This window comes from Tripterygium wilfordii, chromosome 16, assembly GCF_013401445.1.
Source record: "Tripterygium wilfordii isolate XIE 37 chromosome 16, ASM1340144v1, whole genome shotgun sequence".
Classification (NCBI taxonomy): domain Eukaryota; kingdom Viridiplantae; phylum Streptophyta; class Magnoliopsida; order Celastrales; family Celastraceae; genus Tripterygium; species Tripterygium wilfordii.
Window position 1 is genome coordinate 4,878,901 of NC_052247.1, and position 26,722 is coordinate 4,905,622.

The 26,722-nt window shown below is 35.3% G+C and overlaps 2 protein-coding genes across 3 annotated transcripts; both read right to left on the reverse strand.

Moving 5' to 3' along the window:
• Positions 1-4,623: 4,623 nt before the first annotated feature.
• Positions 4,624-6,425, reverse strand: LOC119980396. Of its 2 annotated transcripts, none has more exons than XM_038823077.1 (3): positions 6,173-6,425; positions 5,933-5,999; positions 4,624-5,843 (listed from the first exon to the last, which is right to left on the reverse strand). In XM_038823077.1, the coding sequence occupies exons 1-3, from the start codon at positions 6,242-6,244 to the stop codon at positions 4,957-4,959; spliced, it is 1,026 nt and encodes a 341-aa protein (XP_038679005.1). In that variant the 5' UTR covers positions 6,245-6,425; the 3' UTR covers positions 4,624-4,956. The 2 variants fall into 2 exon arrangements, with proteins under 2 accessions (XP_038679005.1, XP_038679006.1); XM_038823078.1 differs by having other exon boundaries at positions 4,624-5,831; positions 6,173-6,424.
• Positions 6,426-12,336: 5,911 nt separating this feature from the next.
• On the reverse strand, positions 12,337-18,042 carry LOC119980411 (betaine aldehyde dehydrogenase 1, chloroplastic). Its single transcript, XM_038823096.1, has 15 exons — positions 17,887-18,042; positions 17,578-17,720; positions 16,954-17,034; positions 16,703-16,851; positions 15,458-15,550; positions 15,248-15,371; positions 15,028-15,093; positions 14,854-14,920; positions 14,608-14,684; positions 14,098-14,211; positions 13,594-13,671; positions 13,335-13,486; positions 13,077-13,137; positions 12,835-12,941; positions 12,337-12,727 (listed from the first exon to the last, which is right to left on the reverse strand). The coding sequence occupies exons 1-15, from the start codon at positions 17,993-17,995 to the stop codon at positions 12,637-12,639; spliced, it is 1,512 nt and encodes a 503-aa protein (XP_038679024.1). The 5' UTR covers positions 17,996-18,042; the 3' UTR covers positions 12,337-12,636.
• Positions 18,043-26,722: the final 8,680 nt, after the last annotated feature.

Genomic DNA, 26,722 nt, shown 5'->3' on the forward strand with positions numbered 1-26,722 from the left:
ATAAATAGTAACACACACAAAGGGCCGCTCTAATAAAAATGAGTTAGTGGTTAGGTTAACAACTGATTGGATTAGACATATATGTGTTCAAAGTTCGATTTAATGAAAAACATATTTTGCTTTTTTGGGCCCGTTTGATAGATAATTTTAATTGTAGCATATATTGTATATGCTGGTAGAAAATGGTACCAATATATGGTTGTTGAAATGCTGGAAAATATTTTTTTTTTTGGTCCGTTTGGTAGATAATTTTAATAATAGCATATATTATAACATATATTGGATCCGTTTGACAGACAATTTTGTCAGTAGCATATATAGTAGTAGATATAGCGGTAGCAGATATGCTGGATAATATTGGTAGCAGATATGCTGCTTAAATGGTCTGTGCTGTTTGGTTCAACTTTTGCTGGTAACATATATGCTGGGTAATATTTTGAGGTAAATGATATGCAGAGGTATTAGACATTTTAGTGATAACATATGCATATAATTGACAGAAAATATAACAATTAATTTATAAAACAAAGATAAGGCCAGCCCTATGTATGATTAGTTGGATAACAAAGCATGTGATGGCCTTGTGACCTTGTCCCTCACCGAGCCCTATCTAGTGGCCTCTCGGTCATTAGTCAGAGATCAGATATCACATGTTCTTGTAACATTTAATCTTAGAAGACGAGAAATCGCACGAACTGAGAAGAAGAGACAGAGAAATCGCACGAACTGATTTCTATCAATAAAAAGCAGGGTTATTTTAAGTAAATCAATGAAATAATGGGGACAAAATGGGTACGAAATATGCAATTGTCTCAAAATTGTATCAAAACCGACAATTTTAAAACTACAATAATATGGTACCAAATTGCATTGGTGTTCGTGTCATGAAATGACTTTTGGTGACAAAAGATAATATATTGTATTTGGTAGCATATATTGTCTTGAAAACAGCTTGCCAAACGGACCCATTGTATTAGAAAATGGTATATATGATTGTTGAAATGCTGATAGGTATTCGGTTGTGCTTTTGTTGATAGTATATTGGTGTTAAAATTGTTGTACAAACTACGTACATGGGTATCATATAACATATATAAAAAAAAAGTAGTAAAATAAATTACAAATATATTTGAAAAAAAACATAGCTAATTTAAATAATTAAATTGTTAGCTTATTTAAAATTTAAAATTTAATGAATAATTAAATGATGTGCATTATCTGCACCCCTCATTTAACTAAGTATACCACATTGACCCTTCAAAAATCCTAATCTTTTCACACCCCATTGACCTTACCATTCTCAAACCCAAATCTTCCTCTCCTTCTATCAAACCCGAACTAGAAAATCCTTCTCACCTTCCTCTCTTTAATGGAACTGTCAAGGTACCTCAGCCAGAGAAAATTCGACTACAGGAGGGTCATCACCGTCAGCATCATTTGGGATTTGATGGTCTTCTGCTGGACGGGCAGAGAACCACCGGAACCATTACATGTCATTGCCTAATCCTCTTCTTGATAAGCCCTGCAAGAAGTGGCACTAAGCATCCGGATGGCACATAGGAACGTTTTATCCATGAAAACTTGATAAGTCTGTGCCTCTTTCTGTTCCTTCATTTCATGGCTTGGAATGCTAAGAGCAATAACAATGGTGTGGTTTTGTTGGGGTTAACAAAATGTATTGGTACAATACTATAAATTGGTTGTTTGATTTTTGGTGTAATTGAGGTGAGACATTATATAAAATTTTGTGTAATTGTGAGTGTGATAGTTGAGGGAGACCCCAAATGAAGTCAATGGGCTATTTTGATAGAGCATTTGTAAAGTAGCAGATATGCCAACCGAAATGGTGATAGTAGAAATGCTGAACAATTTTAGTAGCAGATATGCTGTTTGAATGTTGGGTAGGTGTTTGGTTGAACTTTTACTGTTAACATTTGTATTGTGTAGCATATTGGATAAATTACGTGCAGGGTAACATACATTTTAGTTGTATAGCTGTATCCAAACATACAAATTTTATAAAATAAATAAATATATTTAAATTAATTGAAGATAATAATAAATTATAAAATAATTAATAAATTACAAAGATAATTAAATTTAATTAACACATTATTTATTAATTCAGGTGTAGCTACCAGTTGCAGTATGAGCAAGACGGTTAGCGAAGGTGAGAGTGGATTTCGTACATTTAGGTCATACAAGGGTATATGTGGTAAAACATTAAAATACATGGGGCAAGATTGGAAAAAACTGGGTAAAAAATGTGAAATTGTTCTCACATGGAGCATTTCAAAAAGTAATAGAAATGTTGGAATAAAATGTCTCGAATTATGTGTCGTAAAATTGTTGTTTGGCAAGTCTGGAGCATTTATACTAGATACTAGTATAAATGCTAGTGAAAATGTCCATCCAAACGGGCCCAATATGTGGGCAAGCATGACTCCATGCCATGCTGCTTAGCCCATCAAAAATAGGACAATAAAATTATATTGTTGTACCCAATTTATTATCCATGGACCATCAAATTTAGAAAATTTAGCATTCATGGGCTGGCCATCAAAAGTTGCCCATTGCAAGTGCTCTAATGGTGCAGTTCTGGGAGTGTTGACGATTGTGTGAAATTTCTCTACAACCCACAACACCACCTACTATGGCTCCACAATTTCCATTGCTTTGGTGGATCCTTCTCCGGGTACCACATTCCTACACCTCCGTGGACAGGGATTGCTAGTTAAAATTGTTTTAAGGTTCTATCATATCACTGTAGTGGAAGGGGAAAGTGGAGTATAAACTATTTCTTAGAAGAAAAAAAAACACAAAAAGGAGTGTATTCAGTAAATTTTATGTTTTTAACTGTGGTTTATTTAGATTGAGGTGTACCAAGTAAAAAATGGGATACAAATAGTGTTCATCACATCATAATTTTTTTAATACAAAAGTTTCGTAGATTTTTTAATTTGTTTTGGATTCATCACACCCTTTGTCTGGGTCTTCTGGCGCCTTTCCTTTCTTGATCTTCAAAGTTTGATGCCAATGGATTTGGAGTCTCAAATATCTTTGGGTCTCACAAGAACACCGACGTTGTGTACATGACTTGTGAAGGTCTTCTTCAAGTGACGAAAGTTAATCCGTTCACTCAAAATATATGTTTTTTTTTTATGATCGTGGAGAGACTCTGCTTGACAGAACTTATTTGCCGTCAAAATAAACTAACTTATAAACTATGAAAAATAAATTGTGTTTGACGAAATTTATATTTTATTTAGATTAAAATTTTTTTTATAATATTATATATATTATTATCTTAATAAAAAAAACAAAAAAAAAAAAACAAACATAAGCTTTAAAATAGGCTTCAATTTGAAGATAATAACTTATTAGAGCTTATACTTACAAGCTAGCTTATGTGGGATGTTTGACATAACTTAGTTTAGAGCTTATAAGCTAGCTTATGCGAAAAAACCAACGATACCTGAAAGACCGGTTGGCTAAATTAAAATTTATGTTAAAAAAAAAGATCGTTTACAACCCCAACCAACTTAAAGGATTCATAGCTCACCAACTCGGGCAACATATTGCCTGCATATTGCATTGCATCAATTCATAATGAAATTTACTTTCACCAGAACATAATTTATAGTACATCCCACAAAAGTGAGCTTGAATAGCACAACTCCAATGACAAGAATAGGCAATAATACAATGATGCTCCATCATATGATCCTACAATACATAACAAGATAAATATCAGTCGGGAAAAAAAAATCGTAACAAAATATATCACTGTCTGCTTTTGGTATATGCTCACCACCATCAGCTCAAAGACAAACATCAGATAAATCTGTGTATAGGGTTTGAACAACCAGCAAACAGGCACATAAACTATTCTCCTAGTAAATTCCTACACATTCACATCCCACAACAGAGGCTTCCAGACTTCGATAGTCGATATGTACAAATCCAGAACGCAATCAACTGAAAAAAAATCCAATGGTAAATAAATTATACCCCTGCAATCTAGAATGCCATGACTTGAAATAAACTGTCACCATAACTTTATTTGTATCGCATGAGAAACTAAGCAGCAGTACCTTAGCAAATTGCAGCAAGTAGTTTTCCTATCTTCTGATTTCGTGTACATCTACGAAATTAGCATGAATCTCACCTCTAGTCATTAAAAGGTAAAGTTCACATGTCATCAGTACTGATTCTTTTATATGAAAAAATGTAACAAGAAAATATCAGCAACATCAAGATGTTACTGATTACTTTTTATATAGCCTTGGCTACAAAAACCAGTGTGTCTAACACTAACTTAACACACAAGAAAAGAAAAGAAAAGAGTGACCAGATGAACCACCTAAACAGAGAGAGTTCCTACGACCTTAACTATCAATCTATCATGCCAGAGGAATGAGCCAGTCTGAATGGCAGGCCTCAACAAAGAATTAAGCTCATAGGACTTCCCCGCAGCCTTGGACCACATCCCCCTCAAGAATCCACTTATGGCATAATAGACAAAGTCCATTGAGCACACAATGGCCTTTGCTAACAGCAAACTTAATCATCAATGAGAAAGAAATTCAAGAAAGCTGAAGATCATCTACAAACTTGAGAAAATAAGAAACAGAAGTCCAATATGCACCACTACAGAAGATCAAATAATTCACAAAAGCACGGAAACAGAAGGGTATATAATATGCTATAACCACTTGTTGTGTATTGAATACTATACCCACCTTATCTATTAACATACCAAAATGGGTCCTCTACATCAACATATGCACCATATATATAAGAATCAAACTCATAAGAAAAGCAGCTCAATTCCCGGGTGCCAAAAGTAATAAGATCAATCTGCTACTATGAAAACCAGATAGTCTAAAGCCATCCAATCACGTGAGACACAAAGAAAAGAAAGACCCGGCACAACCACCTAAATAGAGACAGCTCCTAGGATCTTTCTACCATGCTAGACGAACAAGCAAGTCGTAATGTCAAGCTATGTCCATGCACACTCAGTTCAGCCTCCATAGCATTATGCTCATAGGGCTTCCTGCAGCCAGGGCAGCGCCCATCCCCCTCAAGAATCTTCTTGTGGCAGAATAGACAAAGCATGAACCCGCACACACAGGGGAAAAAACTTGAGTCCGTGAGATCCAAAGCTTCACAGCAAATTGGACATGAGGAAGGCACGCTTACCGCACTGCTACAAGTCCATGGAAGCTGTCCCCGACGAAAATGCCGATCAGTATTTGGAAAACTTTGTTGCTTCAACAAATTTGGCAGACTTTGAGGCCTAAAGGCATCATCAGGCCTCCACGCCCGGTTATCCATGGGGTTCTTAGGAACCATTCTAGGACCCTCTTGCTTCAAATTCTCAACACCCAAACACACCCCAGTTGAAGATTTTGAATTCAACTGCTCAACAGGCTCGTCCTCCAGGGGCTGTTCCTGACAAGAATTCCTGGATTCTTGATTATCGCTGGCTACCAAAGCATCCGCAACTGCCTCCCAATCATCCAAGCAGCCGTCATCATCATTTTCTTCCTCTTCGGTGATGTTGCCAGAGCAACAGCCACCACTGCTGCTACTGCTACTCCCAGTGAAATTAGTTCCAGAATTAGTACCACCAAGAAGAATGCTTTTGGGACTGTTGGAAGGCGACTCAGAATCGCTCTCGAGATGGATGGATCCATGATTATCCTCAATCCCGTGCCCTCTTCGCCTCATTTCCAGAGCATCCAAGGGCGGGTTTCTTTCCCTACCCACAAGGGGCATGCATGCTCTATTGGTTCCATCCTTAAACCCCTTGTCCTTCACAGAACCTGACATAACTCCTATGAATACGTTTAAGAAAAAAATTTGTATTTTGAAAAGAAGCAGAACAAGAAATTACAAAAAACAATATTGCGCCACACAAACACACCTTGAGAAAGCCATTGCTCGCGACGAGCATCAAGCTTGCACTGCTTCAATTTGGCAGTTCGGTTGGTCTAAATCCCCAAAAAACAAACACGACAATCAATACAGAAACAAAAGTAAAACAAACACGCATCCATATACATACAGATACTGAAGATACGGAATACAAAACACATAAAATTAATGCTGCATATAAACATGAACACATAGAAAGAAGATATTTAAAGACCGAGAGAAAACATACCCGCTTTTTCTTGCCGAAATCTCTCGCGCTCGGGGCAGAAGAAAGTGAAACGTTAACGGAATCGGAAACCATTGTTGAAGAATTGGATTGGTGTTGGAAGATCAGATATTTGCAAAAACCCTAATTTCTGGATGAACAGAGAGATATTTATGGAGAGAAGATTGAAAGATATGGGGTATTTAAAGAGCGAGAATTTCTAAGAGACAAGACAGTGGATAACGGAAACTACTCTGCTCCGCACGCCCTCTTCCACAGACTCTCAGAACAAGAATCCCAGACTAATATCTGTAGCTCCATGTTTACAGAAATATCCCTATTTTTTACTTTATTTACTGAGTTTTTCGATGAGAAACTACCGCAAATTTCAACACAAGTTGTGGGTATTTTGGTCATGATGAGGTTATATTTGTAGGACTCAGAAGGAGAAACGATGTCGTCATGTGATGGACAATCTGGCGTCGTTTCATCTTAATTGTTTTTGGCTTATTCAGTCTGGTGGTAGTTCGGGTCTTCTAAAAGAAAAGGTTTGGTAGTTCGGGTGTCATTTAGTTTGCAGAATTCAGCAGCTTTCCATGAAAAAGAATTCTCTCTTTTGTCACTAATTTTTATATGTTTGGTTGATAAAATCCTTAAAATAAACTCTCAAAGATAATTCTCATTTTCTTCCAAAAATAGAGAAATCATCCTTTAAGGATTGAGAATTCTCACTTATTTTAATTAAACACATATAAGGAAAAAGAAAAACATAGTTTCGACAATATCGTACCATTATATATGTTAAATATGTCATTTTTAGACCATATCATTTCTCATGGAGTAAATCTGATCACATCAAAAATAAAGTACAAACATATTTTTTATTTTGTTATTTTTACAGTTTTTACTCTATATATTCAAATTAAAGTGTTATTTTCGATTTAAATCCGTCGTAGAATATGAAATAAGTAGAATATTTATTCTAACCAAACATGACTCAAGAAACCAATAATGTCACGAAAATAGTATAATAGTGTGATCCAAACATTAGCAAGTAATGAGAAGGGATAAGTACGGAATTGACCTCTTTACTTTGCTCTTTGGCTCAAAAATGCCCCTAAACTTTGTTTTGGATCAAAAAAGCCCTTACACTTTGAAGAGTGATACAAGTTAGCCCTTCTGTCAATCTTCCGTTAAAAAACGTTGATGTGACAGTTAAGTCCATTTTTTTTTTAATTTCCATTTTCTACGTGGCGTACATGTGGACGTAACCTATAAGATAGTGACACGTGGCATTTTTCTTTAAAAATTTGTGAGAGTTGTTGTTGTTAAACACCAATTGTATTTTAATTACGTAAATGATTCAAAGAAGCCCCTCTACTTTTGATAAAGGGACATTTAAGCCCTTCAACTTCCCTAGAATGATTCAAATTAGTCCTTTAACAATTCTAAAACATAAACAGATGCACTCATAGCTGATGCACATACAATCCAATATCCAAACTGATTCCAAATAAAGCATAAATAGTTCAGAGTAAAATAGTTTCAACATAAAGACAAATAAGTCTAATTCAACACAAACACTTATCTAATAAACATATAGAATCTTTAAGCTACTAAATCTATCCCAAATTGCAACATGCAGAATCCATAGCTAAATGGCTCCCCCAGATCCCTCATCCCTTGATGTCTTCTTCTTTTTGTTGTTCTGGCTACCACGGTCAATCACCCTTGAGATGCTTGTTCCAGGCTACAATATCAGGGTTGATGTATAGCCCAAGTCCAGTTAGCATTGTCCTCTTCCTCGGATTTGTCTTAGGTCTACAATCTTTGTGAAAAGGGCTAACACATGTGGATGTGCCAATTTCCATAGGATTGCTTGATTGTCCTTGAACTGATCCCTGAAATGTCACATTGGTTATTTGGGATGCTTGAGCATTGATTGTCCTAGCGCTTGCTCTCGCTGAGTTGCTGCCACTCCTTATACCACTAACAGTAACCTCACTAGTGCCTTGGCTACTGAATGCAGTCTTACCTGGACATTGTTTGTTCTTATCATTGTGACCCTTCATTTTACACACCTTGCAAGTCATACTCCGTCATTCTCTTGTCAACTTGGTTTTATTCATAATTTCTCGTGTACCTTTCTCCTTTTCTTTTTTGGTCTCCCAGGCATCTTTCTTAATTTTGGAGGAAGCAATTGGTCTTGTAGAGACTTAGGCCACATGTTTTCATCTCGGATTGGCTAAATTGGAAATTGATAGGCTCTCATATATGTACGAGTTTTATACCAAATATTAACATAATCTTTAGATTTCTCACCACTATCATGTATGGCACATATGGCATGCGCACATGGGATACCAGAGAGTTCCCATGCCCCACATGTACACACACCATCTCTCAGTTTTACAACAAACTGCTTCCTGCCACATTTCACCTCATAACTTCCACCTCCATTCCACTCAGCCACCCAAATATGACTCTCCTTCACATTTTCCTGCAATTTCTTATTAATCAATGGACTAAAATCATGCTTCCATGAAGACACCACTAATCTTTTGTCTCTAATTATTCTCATAACTACCCTTCTAATGTCTTCAAGCATAGATATGATAGATTTACTCCTAGCTTCCACGATTGTGTCATTAAATGCCTCACACAGTTTGTTGCCACAGGAGTCACATCTAGGCCTAGGACTGAAGAATGCCTTGCACCAGTATTTTGGATCTACCAGCTTCAAATCTTTTGCAGCAGCTGGATTAATTTTCTCAATCTTTTTGTACCTCTCCTCAAAATCAGTCTTATTTGTAGACTTGGCAAGTCTCCAGTACAATTTCTTCATGTCTTTCAGGGTGTGTCTTGACCAATTGGCATACAAATGTCTACAACAAAATCTATGTTCTGCCTCAACAACTGCAAATACCAAACCCAGCATAAATTAAGGACAAATTAATGATAATTTTATTGTGCAACAAATTAATAAGTTCCAATGATTGCAACTACATACCTTTTGTCTGTCACTAATTATGGTCCAAACTTCCCCATCAGTAGCGCCCAAGTCAAGCCTCAACAAATTTAAAAACCATGTCCAAGTCTCTGCGTTCTCAACAAGGACCACAACCAATGCCAAAAGAAACATCTGGTTGTTCCCATCACGGCCAATTACAGTTAACAACTCTCCTTTCACTAACCCCTTCAAGAAACAACCATCCACCCCTAACACTAGTCTACAACCACTCAGAATACCCTGTTTGCAACTCTTAAAACAATAATAAAAACCTTTGAATAAAGCAGGATCATCCTCATTCTGCCTATCAGTCAATATATCAATAGTAGTCCCAGGGTTAGACACTATTAGCTCTTCAGCATAATCTCTAAGTTTTGCAAACTCTTTCACACAATCTCCTTCCAATTCAACTAACACACTCCTTTTCAACCTTTTACATTGTTGCATTTTCACATCTAGTGATAAACTTTCTTCTATTAAAGGCTTTAGATACCTTAACTTAATGTCAGGATGTGCAGCAATGAATCCATACTTTTTGTATAAAAACTTTGAAGTTAACCTCTTCAAACCCCTCTTTTGTTCACAACTATGCTCACTAATGTATCTTTTCACTTGGAAACTATCAATGTCTCTATTGTACGAGACAAATATTAACCCTGCATTTAGCTCTACACCTATTAGGTTCATTCTTGGTGAACCTTATATCTTGCCTAGTCATTATGGCATAACTACTCACGGCATCTTTGAAATCAACATTACTATCGAACAACATACTAAGCTCAAATATAGGTGTACCTTTTGCTCTATGAATGAAGGAAATATGCTTTTTCTCCTAGCAACATCCTCCCTCAAGTCAGGGTCCTCATCCGTGTCATCAATGTAGCTGTCAGGATCAGAAGATGAAATGTAGGAACTCTGTGCCCTATCAGACTCAATATCAAGATCTACATCACTTTGAACATCAGTATCTTCACTATCATCTCCCTTTTTTCTACCTAAATCAACTGCATGATTGACACCAACATCTTCCTCTCTGTCACTTTCATTCAGCAAAGCAATGCCCCTCCAGCGCCTCCTATAGCTCTTAATTTTTTCTCTTGTAGCAATAAGTTCTTCATCATCTTCAGATGATGTGTCTTCTGGCAAGAATTCTTCCTCCTCTTCTTCTATGTCTTCACTTCCATGCCCACTATCAGAACTAGAATAATCCTGCAAAAACAATGATATATTCAGAACAACAACCAAGTAATGATGAACAAAACCAAATTCAAAAACTACAAAAATACCCACTTTAATTTGGTTTGGAGTAACCCGAGTAGCTCTCTCCTTCCTCATCACCATTTTTGGTGTAATTAAACAGGATCTGTACATTTAAGTTCAATTTAAAATCAATTTCAGTTAGATATGAAGAAAACCCTAAACAACAATCCACCCCCAAATTGGAAACCCTCCACAATCGGCACAACGAAATCGAAGCCCATAACAAAATCGAAACCCTAAACAAAATTGGTACCCAAAATCAAAACCCATAACAAAATCGAAACCCTAAGTTAAATTGGCACACAAAATCGAAACCCTTAACAAACCCAGAAACCCTTAACCCAAGATCGAAATCTACCTATCAGAAGGGGAAATCGAACGAAAATAGTGCCAAAATCGAACGAAAATAGTGCCTAAATCAACCAAAAACCAAAAGACACACCGTTGTAATTGTTGAGCACACAGAGAAAGCACCAACAATAGGTGAACTTCAAATCTCGCCTCTTTTCATATGTTTTAGGTTTTGATAGATGTTTGTATAGTTGGCTTCCCCATCATTTACATGTGAATTGTTTGTTTTTTTCCAATGCCATGTCAGATAACTTTTGCCACATCAACATTTTTTAACGGAAGATTGACAGAAGGGCTAACTTGTACCACTCTTCAAAGTGCAAGGGTTTTTTTAATTCAAAACAAAGTTTAGGGGTTTTTTTGAACCAAAGAGCAAAGTAGAGAGACTAATTCCGTACTTACCCCTAATGAGAATGCAAAAAAAAAATAGCTTTCCTAGAATACTATTTCCATTTTCATCCTAGTATACTATTTTTATTTTCATCTCCAAATCTACAAACCAAACGAGTCATCAATTAGCGTGGTTTCAAACCTTATGAAAATGTTAATTTGGGTTAAGGCATTAATAAAAATAAGCAAAAATAATTTTTTTAATAGAAAGTTCCACCTTGTGATGATCCATATAAACTCTAACGACCTGTTCCAATAGTGGAATACGAAAGAGTAAAATAACACCTACTACTATAATTATATCAAAATCATCAAGCGTGCATTTATTATTAAAATAAATACTATAAGGTCCCGTTTGATTCAATGTATTGTGATAGTAATTGTAATTCATTTACAAGTAATCCAATTGTGGTAATGCACTCACATGACAATCATTTATCAATTGATAACTATTTGGAAAGAGTACACCAACTTTATATAAAGGTCGACATATATTTGTCTTTTTTCTGAAGAATTGTCAAGTCTGTCTCGACTGTTTATATTTAGATTTAAAAAATTTTTAAAAATAGTTGTGTCAGTGCCATGTAGGCTTGGAGTGGTAGATTGAGAAATATTGTGAGCCGGATGCTAAATTGGAATATAATAACTGTACGGAAGGTAGATAAGAAAAAAAATCCAAGTTTGATTACTTCTTGTGGTGGATCATTATAGAAATAAAAAAAGTACTTGTTCTAGTATGAAAGAGTTGGCTTAATTTTAGAACCTTTTGTGATTGCTAAAAGAGCTAAAATGGCAGCTTTCAAGTTTGAAATGGTGGATTTTGTAGTAAAAGAAAATTATATAAAACTGTATTTTATAGTAAGTTGACCAATTTATGATTTATAAATAAGGATGCTCGCAAACTTAAAATGAGTTTTTAACGAACCGGTTTGCGAAAACTTAAACAAGCCTCTTCACGAATATTCAAACGAACATTTTCGCGAACTTTTTTCAAGTTGCGCTCGCCTCGCCCTTGTTTGAGCTTGGACTGTTAATTAATCAAAGCTTCAGAAAATGTGTGTAACCTTACTCGTCTATCTTATCAAACGAGCACAAGCCCAGCTCTTAACGAGTAACCATGCTTGAGATGATATCCTACATGCCCCACAAAAATAAGAACTTACAAGTGATTCTAAGATTCAAGCAAGTACAGAATATGGATTCTGAAAACATAGCATTACCAATTCGAGTTTTGAACATGCACACGACGACATGGCTGTGGAATCACCCCGACATTTCATGCGCATCTGCTTTTGGCAATCAAATATATTCTTTACCATAGAAGCCATGCCTAAAACTCAGGGCCATCGAGGCCAAAAGATCAACTGGTTTAAATCATTTGTGATATGTTTATTAGTCTTGATAACATTTAGTTCAATACAACAAAGGTGCCCACCTTATTTTGCAAATAGGATACAGCAGTGGTTCCTGGTATCTTTCACTGCTTCAAAGGGGACTGGTACCATCCCCATGGTTCATCGGATACATACTGAGTTACCTGCTTTACGCTCAAGTAATTATCAAGACCCCTGAGAAAATGATAGTAAAATATGAATAATCAGTATCCGCTGCCCAGTAAGACTTCAAGCGTATCAAAGAATATTTTCAATATCAAACTTTGAAGTTCAGGCCATACCATTCCCCTAGTTCACGCCCAAAACCACTACGTTTGTTGCCTCCCCATGGAGCTTGACAGAAGCATGGCTGTGAGCAATTGATCCACACAATGCCTGCCTGAAACGCCTGCAAAAAAAAGAAAAAAAGAAAAAAGAAAGAAACAGAAAATTATGATTCTCTCCTGAAACCTGCTTATTAATAAAATAATCACTGACATGACCAAAGGGTCTGCAGAGTCTTTTTGATTGAATTACATCTCACCTTGCTTACGCGGTCACATCTTTCTAGATCATTTGATATAACAGCAGCACCTAAGCCATAACTATGACATATCGACAGAGTTTCAGATCAAAGACTAATACTAATATAAGAAAAAAAACAAAAAGTAAGCAAGAGAATCACATAATGGAAAAGATAAAACATAAAAATAGAAAATGAACATAATCTCAGAGCAAATCTCAGCACAAGTCTAGAGTGCTCAAATTTTAAAAGCCGTAAGACTAACAACAATCAACTTACTGGGTATCGTTAGCCAATTCAATGGCTTCATCTTCGGTACTAAATGTTTTAACACATAAAACTGGTCCAAAAACTTCTTCCCTCCAGATTTCCATGGAGTTTGTAACATTTGTAATTATGGTTGGTTCAATGAAGTATCCCTTTGTGAAATGCTGCCATACATGATACACTGCTCATCATCATCACAAATTGGGAACGGGGGCAAAAGAGAAGGGGACAAGATAGAAGCAATTCTATTAATTCAAGAAGAAATTTGTACCTTGGGACGAGCTCCACCACACAAAACGGTTGCACCTTCAGTCTTAGCAGTTGAGATGAACTTACATATTTTCTCATACTGCAGGGCCAAGGTAAATATTAATGCATAATCCCTATTGAACAAATAAAAAAAAAGATGTTCAGCCATTGGTTTGCTTTGTTGGTTTTGAAGTTAAAAAAACAATAGCATTTCATGACCACAACTTTTGGAAACAAAAGGAGTGGTGATAACCGAAAAACCGATTGCCCGAGAAGTTAAGAAACTCTTAAATTTCAATCTAAGCATGAGAATTCACATCCCCACATGCACCTTTCACAAATAATTGTGTACTCACTTTATATTTACATTGACAATAATATATCCATAGGGCAGAGCTTCCACAACAAATATCAAAAGAGAGTGGCAAAAACATAAAGGGACAAAGAAATCTAGCCACCACATCCAAAGAAGAAGAGGAGAGTGAGATACAGAAAATCTGGTCGAATAAAAAAATAGCATCCTTACCTGTCCACCACTAACGACGGGGCCCAGCCTGCAACCTTCCTCCAAGGGATCTGAAATTTTAATGTTTTTGCACCATTTCACAAGCTTGTCCAAAAATTCTTCAGCAATGTTTTCCTGAAATATTTGCAAAGAAAACATAACCAATTCATAAGAGGGGGAAAAAAGAATTCCCATGTACTATATGCCCCCATTAGCCACGGTAGCTATTAAAGTTTTTAGTGGTAAAGCTTTGAGTTGGCTATACTGCGTTGCACTACAAAGAGCACCTCCTATCTACAGTCACGGCAAGAGTTTATTTATACATTTAGATCCTAGAGGCGAACATGTGGCCTAGTGAAAGAGTTGCAGAAGTGCAACCTAGAGGTCACAAATTCAAAGAAGGATGGCAGTATGATGTGTTGCAAACTCAAGGGAAGCAAAATTTATGTACATCTTGGCTCAAAGAGAAATTACACACAGACCAGAATTGGTAAAATTTTACCAGGAACAGTGAATAATTATGGAACTTACATGCACAATAAGACGGGATGTTGCGCTGCAGATCTGACCATTTGTCCAGAAACACCCAAAGGCAGTCCACTCAGCAGCTGTAGGAATTATGTAAAAGGGGTATATAAACATCAATTTTCCACTTTTCATTTTAGATTCTTCAAGCATTTTATGTACAAATTTGTTTCCAACAAAGTAAATATAGTTATAAAAGGATACAAGCACTAAAAGGTAAGAAATTAAAATCATGTTTCAGAAGACACCAACTCTTATCAAGATCTACATCCTCAAACACAACAATAGGACTCTTCCCACCAAGCTCCAGAGAAACAGGCTGCCAAGACACCAAAAATGTAAATTACACAAATATGCCCCATGTTTAACTTAGATAATAAAAGAAACTGAATAAGTGAGTGATCAACTTTTAGAATGTTGGCATACCTTGACCATTTGAGCTGCAGCTGCCATTATCTTGCTCCCAGTGACAGAACTTCCAGTAAATGCAATCTATTAAGAACGAATATATTAGCTGTCATCTTAATGTAAAATAACCAAAATATTGTATGGTAAAACAATTTAAATAAGATACCAGAATTCCACTTCATTGTATTTTTACGAAGATAATGACAGGGACTAAAGAAAGTCTGAAAACAAAAAGGACCTTGTCAACATTAGGATGAGATGCCAAAGGAGCGCCAGCTTCAGTGCCGAATCCAGTGACAATGTTAAGAACGCCAGGGGGAAGACCAACCTCTGTACATATCTCAGCCAGCTCCAAACAAGTCCTGAAATTGAAATCATCATAATAGAATGTTGCAAGAGGAGAAAAACTTTAAAAATACTGCAAATTCAACATAGAAAAAATACGCACACCGATGCCAATTCGGAAGGCTTGAGAATTGCAGTACAACCAGCAGCCAGGGCAGGAGCTACTTTCCATGTGGCCATCAATAGCGGATAATTCCTTCAACAAAGAACACAAGTAATTCATATGCTAAAATTAATACTCTTCAATCAACAAAGTTCATCAAAAGACAGATGAATTCCACCACAAAACCTCGAAGGCCAGAGATGAGTATTACCCAACTAACCATTAGAATAACTAAAATCCACCATCACACTTATAATCAAATTGCCGCAAAGACTTTTTTTTTTTCCTTTCTTTGATTGCAAAAGAAATTTTTATTTCAGGGAACAACTAGAGTGCCACTCAAAGAAAAAGAAAAACAACAACGAAGAAAAAACAACTAAAGTAAAAAAAGGCTCCTCTAGGTTGAAAATATCAAACCTTCACAAGGATTTACACAGATGAGTCTTGCACAACTAAATAAATACTAAATACTAAGAACATATAGGTCATTAGCATTTGATAGCAAAACAAGCTCAAATACGTTAAATGCATATGTAATACAAGTATACAACAACTTCAGAAAGTAATTCCCAATACAGAAAAGAAAAAAAAAAAAAAAAAAACCTTTCACATAAATGCTGTCAAGCTTCCAACCAGTCCATCCAACAAAATGATCGTAAAGGCAACCAAGGATCTCAACTAAATTCAGTCATCATCAAGTTGGGTATATCTTTTACCAAGGTTCTTGACTCATAGAAGCACTATAGGAAAAGCCCACAAGCATCATATGTCATCTTGATAAGAAGCATTTCAAAGCATATCATAATTAAATGTGTTTCTTTAAACAAGAGTATAGGAAAAGGGAAAAAAAGAACTCTACATATATAATTTATTCACACATACAAATATTAAGAGGTCTGATTACATCTTTCTTTTTTTTTAATGGACAAATTTTAGTAAAGGCACCCAGAAGGTGCAAACCAGAAATTACAAGGAGTCCAAGACAGCGATATGTGTGTGTGTGTGCTTAACGAGATCACCAGTTTCTATTCAATCAACTTCAGAATCAGATGAAAATGTGACACACTTATCAAATATCCAACTAGTGAAAATCAAATTGGTTAACAATGCCAAGGAACTACTACTTTCCATCAACACTAGAGAAAATAATATCATATCAAAGCTCAGAGATTCAATGGCAAACAGTTCTCTAAAGATACCAAGTGAGCAGATCTAAAAAAGATAAATAAACAAATGCAATCATACCATGGAGTGATCAACCCAATGACTCCAAGGGGTTCCTTAAGAACATAACTCTTAAATGTCTCCATAGGAAGAGAAATGGGAGCCTTTTGCTTTGCATCTAAACCTTCAGCAAGGTCTGCAAAGTACTCAAAACATCCAGCTACATCCTCCTGGAAAAAATGACCCGGGCAAATTAGGCAATACACACAATACTTTAGTGATGCAACATATGGAATAGTTTAGTGATAAATTTTTTGGTTTGAGAGGCATACTATGTCCCAGACTGCTTCATCAAGTGGTTTTCCACAGTCAATTGCTTCAAGTTTTGCTAGTTCAGACTTTCTCTCTGTTACCTGCGCGAAAACAAAGATGGAAGGACCGAAAGAAGGAGCATAAAGGACATAAAAGGCATATTTTTAACTGCCAAATGGCATGAGAAAAACAAATTTATGCAAATTTTAGCAACTACATATGGGAAGAAAAACAAGCCACTTTGATCATTAACGATCACAATAGAAAGTGTTTCCAATCAGAACCCGATGGGAAAATGTACATAACAGGAAAATGCATACAAGCTTTTTTTTCTCGTAATTCATGCAAATGCACAAGCAAATCAGTTTGCAGAGGTTTAGTCATATGTTGCATTGGACATATAAGACTAAAGTAAAAAGTCATTTAGCACGTTAGCGAAATTCAGGCAAAAATTCATTTGTTTTAAAATGCCGAATTCATGTTTGAGCATACTCATTCACTTTTCCAGATCAATCAATCAGCCTAAAGGGTAGGAAAACCCCACTAGGCTTAGAAGCAAACCAACATAACTCTTCAACTAACAAAAAAGTAAAACACTTACTATCCTAAAACGGAAATTCCGCCAAACAAGGAAACTACAATACCTTAGCAGCAATAGCTCGCAAATACTTTGCACGAACGGCCCCAGATGCAGAAGCCCAATCTTTCCCTTTGTTCCTCGTGAATGCTCTCCGCGCAGCTTCCACTGCAAGCCCCACATCTTCAGCAGTACCAGCCGGTATATCTCCTGATAAAAATTCCATGAACTCCACACATCAGACTCAGATCTTAGAGCACGAACTATTCAATTACTTAACAAATCAACATCAAGATGCGGAGAATCATGTCCATGTTTAACTTCTTCGTAGGAAAATGAACTGAAATCCGCATAAATAAATATGTAGAAAACGCACCGATAATTTGTTCGGTAGCAGGGTTGACGACGGGGATGCGTTTCTTGAGGAGAGGCTCTCTCCACTCGCCGTCGATGAACAGGTGTCGGTTAGGGATCGGAGTAGCCATTTTCACTGAACTGATCGCTTCTTCTGCCAATGTAGTTCAACTACGCTCGGCTGGTGAGCTAGAGATATAAATATAAAATAATAATTTTATTTTTTTGGATAGTGATTTGCTAGAATTTCGTTTAGCTGGAATTCCTCTAATGTAAGAATCTTACAGATTTTGAAGAAATTAGAATATAATTGCTTGGCTCCCGATGTGTATCTTATCGTTTAATAAGATTCATGTGGATACAAATCTTATTAAACAAATGATGTTTTACATATATAAAAAATGATATGATCGAGTATTCGTGATTTGTTAGAAATGTCGTATCAGGAGTGCTCGATTTCCTACACAAAATATGAAGCCCACAATCGAGGTATCTAATGTTTAAGTCTTTGAAAGAGTAATCTGTTATAATTTCATTCATGTTTTGATTTTTGATTGGGTATCTAATGTGTTTGTTCTTGAATTTTTTTGTTTTTTTTTTGTTTTAGGATCGGACTAGGGCTTCATTTGGTTTAGGTCTATGCGAGATTTTCAATTTGGTTTGGTTCTACAATTAGAAATTCAGTCAACCATTAGCACAGATTGAGTTTTTGTTGAGGCATGAAGGCATAGGAATGGACTGCACAAATATATGTCATATCAAGAATGTTCAATTTCATGCACAAAATATGAAGCCCACAAGTCACAACCGAGGTATCTAATGTTTTGATCTTTGACAGAGTAATTGTTCACAATTCCATCCCTGTTTTAATCTATTAGTCATTGGGATTTTATTTTAATTTTGTTTTCATTGTTATTGTAAAGCTATGAATCTTTTGTTTCTTGGATTTCTTTATTTTTGTTAACTGCATGAGGGTTACAATTATCCCAAAAAAAAAAAAGCAAAAATAATATTCATTTCGTATGACATTTTATAAATCTATGGTGTTTGACGTATTAATGATTTTACTTTTTATTCCTAAATTCCCTTTTTTTATTAACATGGATTTTACCTTCATTGAAATTATACTTGAAATGTTGAGCTTTGCAGCATTAGAAAGACTTCCATTGTAGATTGTACTCTTGGGCAGATGTGCAGGTAAGACCATGAACATTTGAAAATTGTTTTAAGTTAAGCATTGATTTACCACAATAGTGAAACGTTCACTGCCTGAGCATGAAATGAGTGAATCATCTGGATTCACTATATCAAACTCAGCAAAACTTTGAGGTTAGTATTTAATGTGCCATTTAATTTCGTCAGAGGAATTTTTCACAAGTTAAGATCAAATCTCATTTTGATTGATATTAATAATAATAATCAAGTGTCCCTCAAATTACAACTTAGAGAAATATTTATACTAGAAAAGAAACCCTAAAACGAGTAGAAAAGGGAAACCAAACTAAATAAGGACATATCGTACATTATGCACAATAATATAAAAGGGCCGCATAGACCCCTTAATCGTGAGAATTTGGGTCCGAACCTTGCAGCTATAGACAACAAAGTCCATTTTGGTTGTGTAGGGCACATAATTCCCTTTTCGAAAACATATTATGGGCCCCGTAACTCCCCCGGATTAAAAGTTATGGTCCTTCAAAACTCTACCGTTAAACATTGCCCCTACATCAACAATGTAAATTAAGCCCAATAATTCAATTGTTGTATTGTCTTTTGGAATTAACGTTGTCTTAGGCTTATATTTCCTATATTTCGGGAAGGATCTGTTCCTCATCCTCTTCGACACGCTTATGTCCCATTTGGATAACAATTTCTTCCAGCATTTATACTACCTGCTAGTATAAATGCTGGTGGTAATCCAAACACCATAATATGTGCACATATTCTCAGAGATTTTTAGAGAGCATTTATACTACTTTTGAAAATGCTACTACTTGATACAATTTTACCACTTTTGATAAGTTTTTCTCCATTTTGTCCCCATCATAATATGCTTATTCCAATTTTACCCTCATATGTGTTAAACTTATATGGATATATTTTTGTGTAACTGTAATACAACATAAATCTTCAAGTGAAGTAGTTCCACATATTATAAAATATTTCTCATTTAATAAAGTACTTAAAATAAATTTAATTTAATTAAAACTTTAATTCATTTATTAATTGATAATTAAGTACGTATATTTAATTTATTAAAATTAATATATATTAATTATATACATTAATTTTTACAATTGGATACATGTATATTTGTCAATTACAACTAATATGAATAATACCCCTGTACGTAATTTATCATAATATGTTACACAACAAAAATGTTATTAGCAAAAGTTCAACCAAACACCACACAACATTCAAGCAGCATATTTGCTACCAAAATTGTCAAGCATTTCTGCTACTTTGCAAATGTTTTACCAAACTAGCCTTTATGCTTTTGTGAAAGTTAATATATCATTTTTTAAAAGATTGTTTAGCTGTTTGCATTTGTGATTTTGTGAATTTAATGTGATAATTAATTAACCTATTAAAGACTGTTAAATTGTCTAAAATGTTACAAATTTATTATTAATATATTTGTTAATGCAATAGTTATAAAATGCTATTGAAGACGAGAACTGTACGTATTTTAATGGTTTTAAAATATGATTATTATAATTTTTAATTTTAAAATGGTCTTTAAAGGATGGTTTTTTGTCAATAGAAAGTTTGATGACTCTCATCCAAAGAGGTATAATTAACATAAAATTCAATTGTATAAATTAGGAATATGTAGAGACATAATTGCGTTAATGTTCATGAATCATGATGCTTATTTCTCTATATCAATAATAAACAAATGTGCCCTGTAAATTATTTTCTTAAGGAGAAAAAAATACAAAAACAACAAACTAAACAACATACCTCTCAATTATCTTGGGGATCTAAACTCATGTAGGCTTAACTGACACATCCAAATTAGGATTACATACATGTGGGATTCCCTGAATGCAAAGAACAATGATAAGTTAATCAACAGTGATATGGTTCTCCTCGATGCAAAAGTAATGGTCCATAAGTTTGATAAATAATATTAAGCATGTTAGGCGTTTTAAATTTTTTGATATGTTTTTGATTGAGTTCCCAAATTTATGAACTAGAAGTCAAGAAAGAGAAATGATACAAATTTTGGAAGGAACTACGCCATGGCCGTTGGGAAACAGTTGAACAATATTTTGCCCATTAAACTAAACCAAATCAAATCAAGAAACCTTTTAATAGACTGGATCGGTAGTGAAAAATAACCTTCGCATCTCCATCTTCATCTTTCCGTCATTTCCGTCTTCTTCATCTTTCCAATATCTCCATCTTCTATCATCACTCGTTGCAGCCAAGAGACCTTTCCCGTCACTCGCGATCGCTGCAGCAACTCCATATTTCTCCAAGAACGACTGATCTAGAAGGTAATTTATTTGGTTGATATTTAGGGTTTATATGTTTATTGGGGTTGGGCTTTTCTTAAATTGGATTTAGAATTTGTTTTGCTTTTTGGCTTAGTTTTAGGGATTAGTTTTTAAAGGTTGGGCTATTTATTTTTGGGCTTAGTTTAAGTTTTAATTTATTTAGTTTGAAACTTTGAATAACTTGACTTTTTTTAAAATAGTGTGATATTTTTGAAAGATAATCGAAATGGGCCATGAGCTAAATTATTGGGCCAGGCTAACATATTCTTGGGTCATAGGTTAAAATATATTGACAAATGATATGAGAACTCATTTGTATACTTTGTTGTTGGAATGAGTTTCGGTCAAAATATGCAAATGAGTATGTAAAAGTCTTTTAGAGTATGTATAGTACATTTTACATACCCAATTATACTCTTTGTTGGAGATGCCCTTAGTATACAGATGAAAGGATTCTCACCCGACAAAAACAATGATGGGCTGGTAATCCCTGATGAATGAAGGACGATATACCAAATCAAGCTATCATGATCGCGGTAACCATAAAAAAGTAAAGGGAGTCTTACATCAGTGGTTCTGATTGAATGGATGATGTTGGATGAATTGATCATCCATATCCGATGTGGCAATAGCACGTAGTGACAACACATAAAAATAAAGCTTGCATTTTTGAAAGAGCACCTAAGCTAGGGTTGGGACTTACTTGTTAAAATGTTTCAAGGGTCAAGATTAGCTGGAAAATTGAAGGCCAAGATTGAAACTAAAAACACTAAATTTTTATCAATAATTTATAAAATAGAGTAGTTACATTATAATAGTAAAATTAAAATATTTGATGAAATAATTTCTCATTTAGTATCTCCCATGGAGCAACGTGTTCATTGATTTGATCGTTCAACGTAAACGTCGACGATTGGATGGACATTAAACACTCTGAGATACTTCAACGAATGTAGTCCAACTTTCAGTGTTCCTAACATCAAACGCGAGTTATGCGTTTCAAAGATGTTTGATATTAATCATATATTATATTATATGACATATATGATTTAATGATTATATTATATGTGAAAATTTGAGATACAAATTATGTAATTACACTTATACGATTTTTATAAGTGTATTTGGAAAACAATATTAGGGTTTTTCCATATTTGGATCTATATCTCGGGTTTATGTATTTGAAAATTAAGAATTTCAAATCTTATCCCCGGTTTATGTGATGGAGACCGGACCGGATACTAGATTGGTTTCCGGTCGACCGGTATCGTTCCCATTTTCAAAACATCTTGCCTAACACATTTTTTTCACTAGTTTACAATTTTTCCCTTTCTGCCCCTTCTCTCCCCCATATATACACGAATACAACACAAAATCATTTGTAGTTTTTCCCATTGTTGATCTTCCCTGTCAAGTCCAATCGCAATATCTAATCCCGCATAACCTTTTCCTTCTCCCACCACTCCAACAAATCCTTTGAATATTTCTCTAGCAATATCATATTTTTCATGTCAAAGTATCCTGTCTTCTCCAACCAGTACTCCAACAAATCCTTTTGTCCCATCTTCTCAAACTAGTGAAGTAGAGGTGGTGGAGGCTGAGTTTCCTCCACCGTCAGCTCCACTTGACCCCCAGACCGTAGTTCCTCTACCTCCATTGAACCCCCAGGTAGTAGTTCTCTCTCCAAGAAACCATTCTTGGTCTCACTGCCAGCCCTTCTTTGTCTTTTTCGGATCAAAATCCTTTACCTGAATATACTATATACAAGAAGGCATTATGGTAATGCTTGTCACTCTATCAGAGTTATGCACTCGTAACATTGAAAAAGATAAGACTCATATGTCACTCTACTAACTTTCTGGCCCATAGCTTATATTAGTCTTTGGGCTATGCAGTGTAGCATGGGCCTCTGGCCTTGATGTGTGGCCCTCTGCATTAGATAGATAAATAAATAGTGTAGATAGACTAATTTTATAGAGAATTGTTGTTACTTGATTTGGATGCCAACTATTTCTAGGCGAGTAATACATTGTATGTTAGTTATGTTTTCCTATCAAGGTTCAATGCGTAAGTTCACACATTGAGTTTTCATGGATTCGTGAACAAGTATGCAGGCCCAATAAACTTACCAAATACGCATCCAAGAGCAATGGTTGTGGGTTAAGTCCTATTGAAATGAGCAAAAAAACTTTTAAGGCACCGTTGAATTAGGCATTAAGTCCTACTGAAATGAAATAATGAATGTAATTAAACCATAATAAAAGCCAAGCCCTCTCATATTAAACAATAGTGCTAGGTAGCCCAAAACAACCCAAATCTAGGTGGTAGGCTAATTAAGCTGATGACTAGACGAATGAGATAAATTTTAAATTTTCAAACAAATGCCCACACTCTTTCCCCCTCCCCCTCCCCCTCACGTTCTCTCTCTTCCTCTTTCTCTTTCTCTCTCATTTCCCTCTCTCTTCCTCTCACTGCTAGAACCAAGGTTGATCGTCCGCCCACCATAGAGGGTCGTCAACCCACCGATCTAAAGCACCTCCCAGCCTTCATTTTCCATCAATAGTCACCTACTTCCCAGTAATCTTGACTTGAAGCCATGACAAAATCGAAACTTTTGGAGCCCAATCCGACCACCTTAGGCCACCTCTCCGTGAACCACCACCATCGTTAAACTTGTCTTGTTGAGCTTTATAGGTTTTAGCTCTTCGATGGCAGGAATAGTTGCCGGAATAGTTATTCCATTGAAATTGTGCAAGAATAATTTACTAGGATTTTTGAATCCTTGATAATACATTCTAGTTGTTGTACCTTCCAGCATTTGCGATGGTGATGGTGATTGTGAGTATTCTACTCTAAAACTTTCGATACATAACCGGTAATATATATGAACAAATATGGACAAATGTTCAGAAATTACATTAATACCACTTCAATTATCATTTTCTTTATTTGGTCTCTTTCCTTCAGTTATCGGAGCTAGCTAAGATCAATTATTTTCTAGAAAGTGTAGAGGTTGGAAATGGAATAGCTAAGACTCTCCACAGTAGATACTCTTAATAGATTCTCTAAATGTTTAGGTGTTCCACACTTTCCACAAATTTTTTAGTTTCTCAAAAAATACATTCACACATTAAACACTCAAAATAATTTAAATATTCATTTCTACAATCATTTTTTTATTAATGTAAAATGAATACATTTTACAACTAATATAACATAAAATACTACCATATTAAATAATAATCAATTGACATTAATATTAATATTATAATAATGTGATAAATTGTGTGGCCACCAATGTGGTTGTTGGGTTATATGGCTATAAATATGGTGGTTGAATTGTGTGGCTATTTTGTAATTTTTGTGTTGTGTGGCTACAAATTTGGTTGTTGAAATACTTGACTATGAATTGGTTGTTGAGTTGTGTGGATGACATTGTAAACGAAATTATCTATATAAGCAATGAACTTTTGATATTTTTACATATTATCAAACAATCATTTCTCCAGTATACTCTCATATCAATGGATTTCTTTTCAAGGTATAGAAAGAAAAAGATAACAGTAGATTCTCATTTAGATTACGATAGTGGAAACACTAGCCATTGGGTTAGCTATGAAGTTTGAAAGATCGTTTTCTAATCGTGGTTCTGGACAATCTTGATCATATATCGATCCCAATACTTTGTTAGGCCATGATCATTTGTTCAACGATTACTTCTCGGATCATCCAGTATACTTTGATGAAATGTTTCAAATAATAATATTCTATCTTTCAAAACTAAACTTTGATTGAAGCACATTTCAAGCCAAAATCAAATAGAAGAGAATGCAAATAGAAGGAGAATGACATTTTAAAATCATCTTACTGATTTGTAGTTCTTCTTATAGGCAAACCATTGAATAGTTTGAGGGCATCTCAAATTCACCTTACTAATACTTATTCAAGCCAAAATTAAAGCCCAAATCAAAAGCACAATCATAGCCCTAGAAAAACTGACAACGATTCGGACAAATAATGAATGAAAAGGAACGATTTTGGTGAGAGACGGAATAGATGGAATTTGTTGCAAAAATTACCTGAAGATTGCATCTTTCGCAATGCCAAAGAAGGATACTCATACTATATCTATCGAAATCGAAGAATACTCAGCTGGAGATGTGAAATTTATTACGATAGAAATTTATATTAGAATAGTGTAACTTTGTTTCAATTGAGAAACAAATTTTGGGAAACTTCAACTAAATCAAGTGTCTAAGTTCAAGAATTGTAATTGGTTCCCAAGCCCTCTACAATATTGCACTACAGTATTGCTCGTGATTGGAGGAGATATATTATTTGTATTAGGATCTTCTTGATTCAGAGGTAGAGTCACCTCAACAGCAGCAATGTTTACATTCAAAATCATCACATTTATTAGAGGATAATTCCACATCAGCTCCCCTTTTCTTCGGTACAATCCCAATCAAATTCCCGCCATTATGAGTTGATAATTCCTCAACTTCAAATCCTACCTTTTGCGCCCCACTCACATTCAAATCCCCACAATCATTTGTAGATGATTCCCCCTTAACCGTTACCACCTTTTGCGACTGAAATGATTGACTTTTTGTAGGACTATTTTTCTGATGTACTTCATCTACACGTCTCCTTCGTTCATCGGAACTTGAATTTTTTTGATGAAAATCTTCTGCGTTCAGGCCAAAATGTTTTCTTTCGTAAACCGGTGCCCTCATCCAACTCCCATACTCCACCCTGTCATCTCTACCATGCAATCTTCTAGTTGAAGGATCATGACATCCACCTTTACCATGCAAAATACACCCATATCTAAAACAAAACTTTGGCAAATACTCATATTTGAACCCTACGGTTATGGATCTGTTTGGTATAACAATTTTATTCCCTCTATGGAGGGGTTTGAATAAAGAAATATGTACCCTAATCCGTAAATAGGGTCCCCAACCTAGTCCATCCCTCTATGTATCAACTTCAACACATTCACCAATTAAATTTCCAATAAGACCACTAACTTTCTCCGTTATGGCCACCAACGGAAGGTTATGAACCTGAATCCAGAACAATTCAAAATCAAACAAGATCTCTCGTACTGGTACTACGTTTTGCATCTCCTGGATCACAAATAATTGACGATCAAACAACCATGGTCGACCTTCCAAGATCTTCTATCTATCCCGACCTTCTTCAAAAATGATTGCGAACAAATTATCTCCTAGTTCTTTAAAAATCGATTGTTTATTGAGTTTCCAGATATCTTTTATAGTATTTGATAAAAGTCCCCTAGAGGTACTCTTTTCATGATGTAATTTCCCCAGAAGGCTCAAAACACCC

What these genes read in the sequence shown, in the direction of transcription:
- LOC119980396 (XM_038823077.1), bottom strand. Translation starts at nt 6,244, where the DNA reads ATGGTTTCCGATTCCGTTAACGTTTCACTTTCTTCTGCCCCGAGCGCG. An exon ending in ATTTCGGCAAGAAAAAGCGG is followed by an intron (nt 6,000 to 6,172) that starts GTATGTTTTCTC and finishes TTGGGGATTTAG; the next exon opens with ACCAACCGAACTGCCAAATT. An exon ending in CGAGCAATGGCTTTCTCAAG is followed by an intron (nt 5,844 to 5,932) that starts GTGTGTTTGTGT and finishes ACGTATTCATAG; the next exon opens with GAGTTATGTCAGGTTCTGTG.
- LOC119980411 (XM_038823096.1), bottom strand. Translation starts at nt 17,995, where the DNA reads ATGGCTACTCCGATCCCTAACCGACACCTGTTCATCGACGGCGAGTGG. An exon ending in ATGAAGCAGTCTGGGACATA is followed by an intron (nt 16,852 to 16,953) that starts GTATGCCTCTCA and finishes CATTTTTTCCAG; the next exon opens with GAGGATGTAGCTGGATGTTT. An exon ending in CCGTCGTTAGTGGTGGACAG is followed by an intron (nt 13,672 to 14,097) that starts GTAAGGATGCTA and finishes TTGGCCCTGCAG; the next exon opens with TATGAGAAAATATGTAAGTT.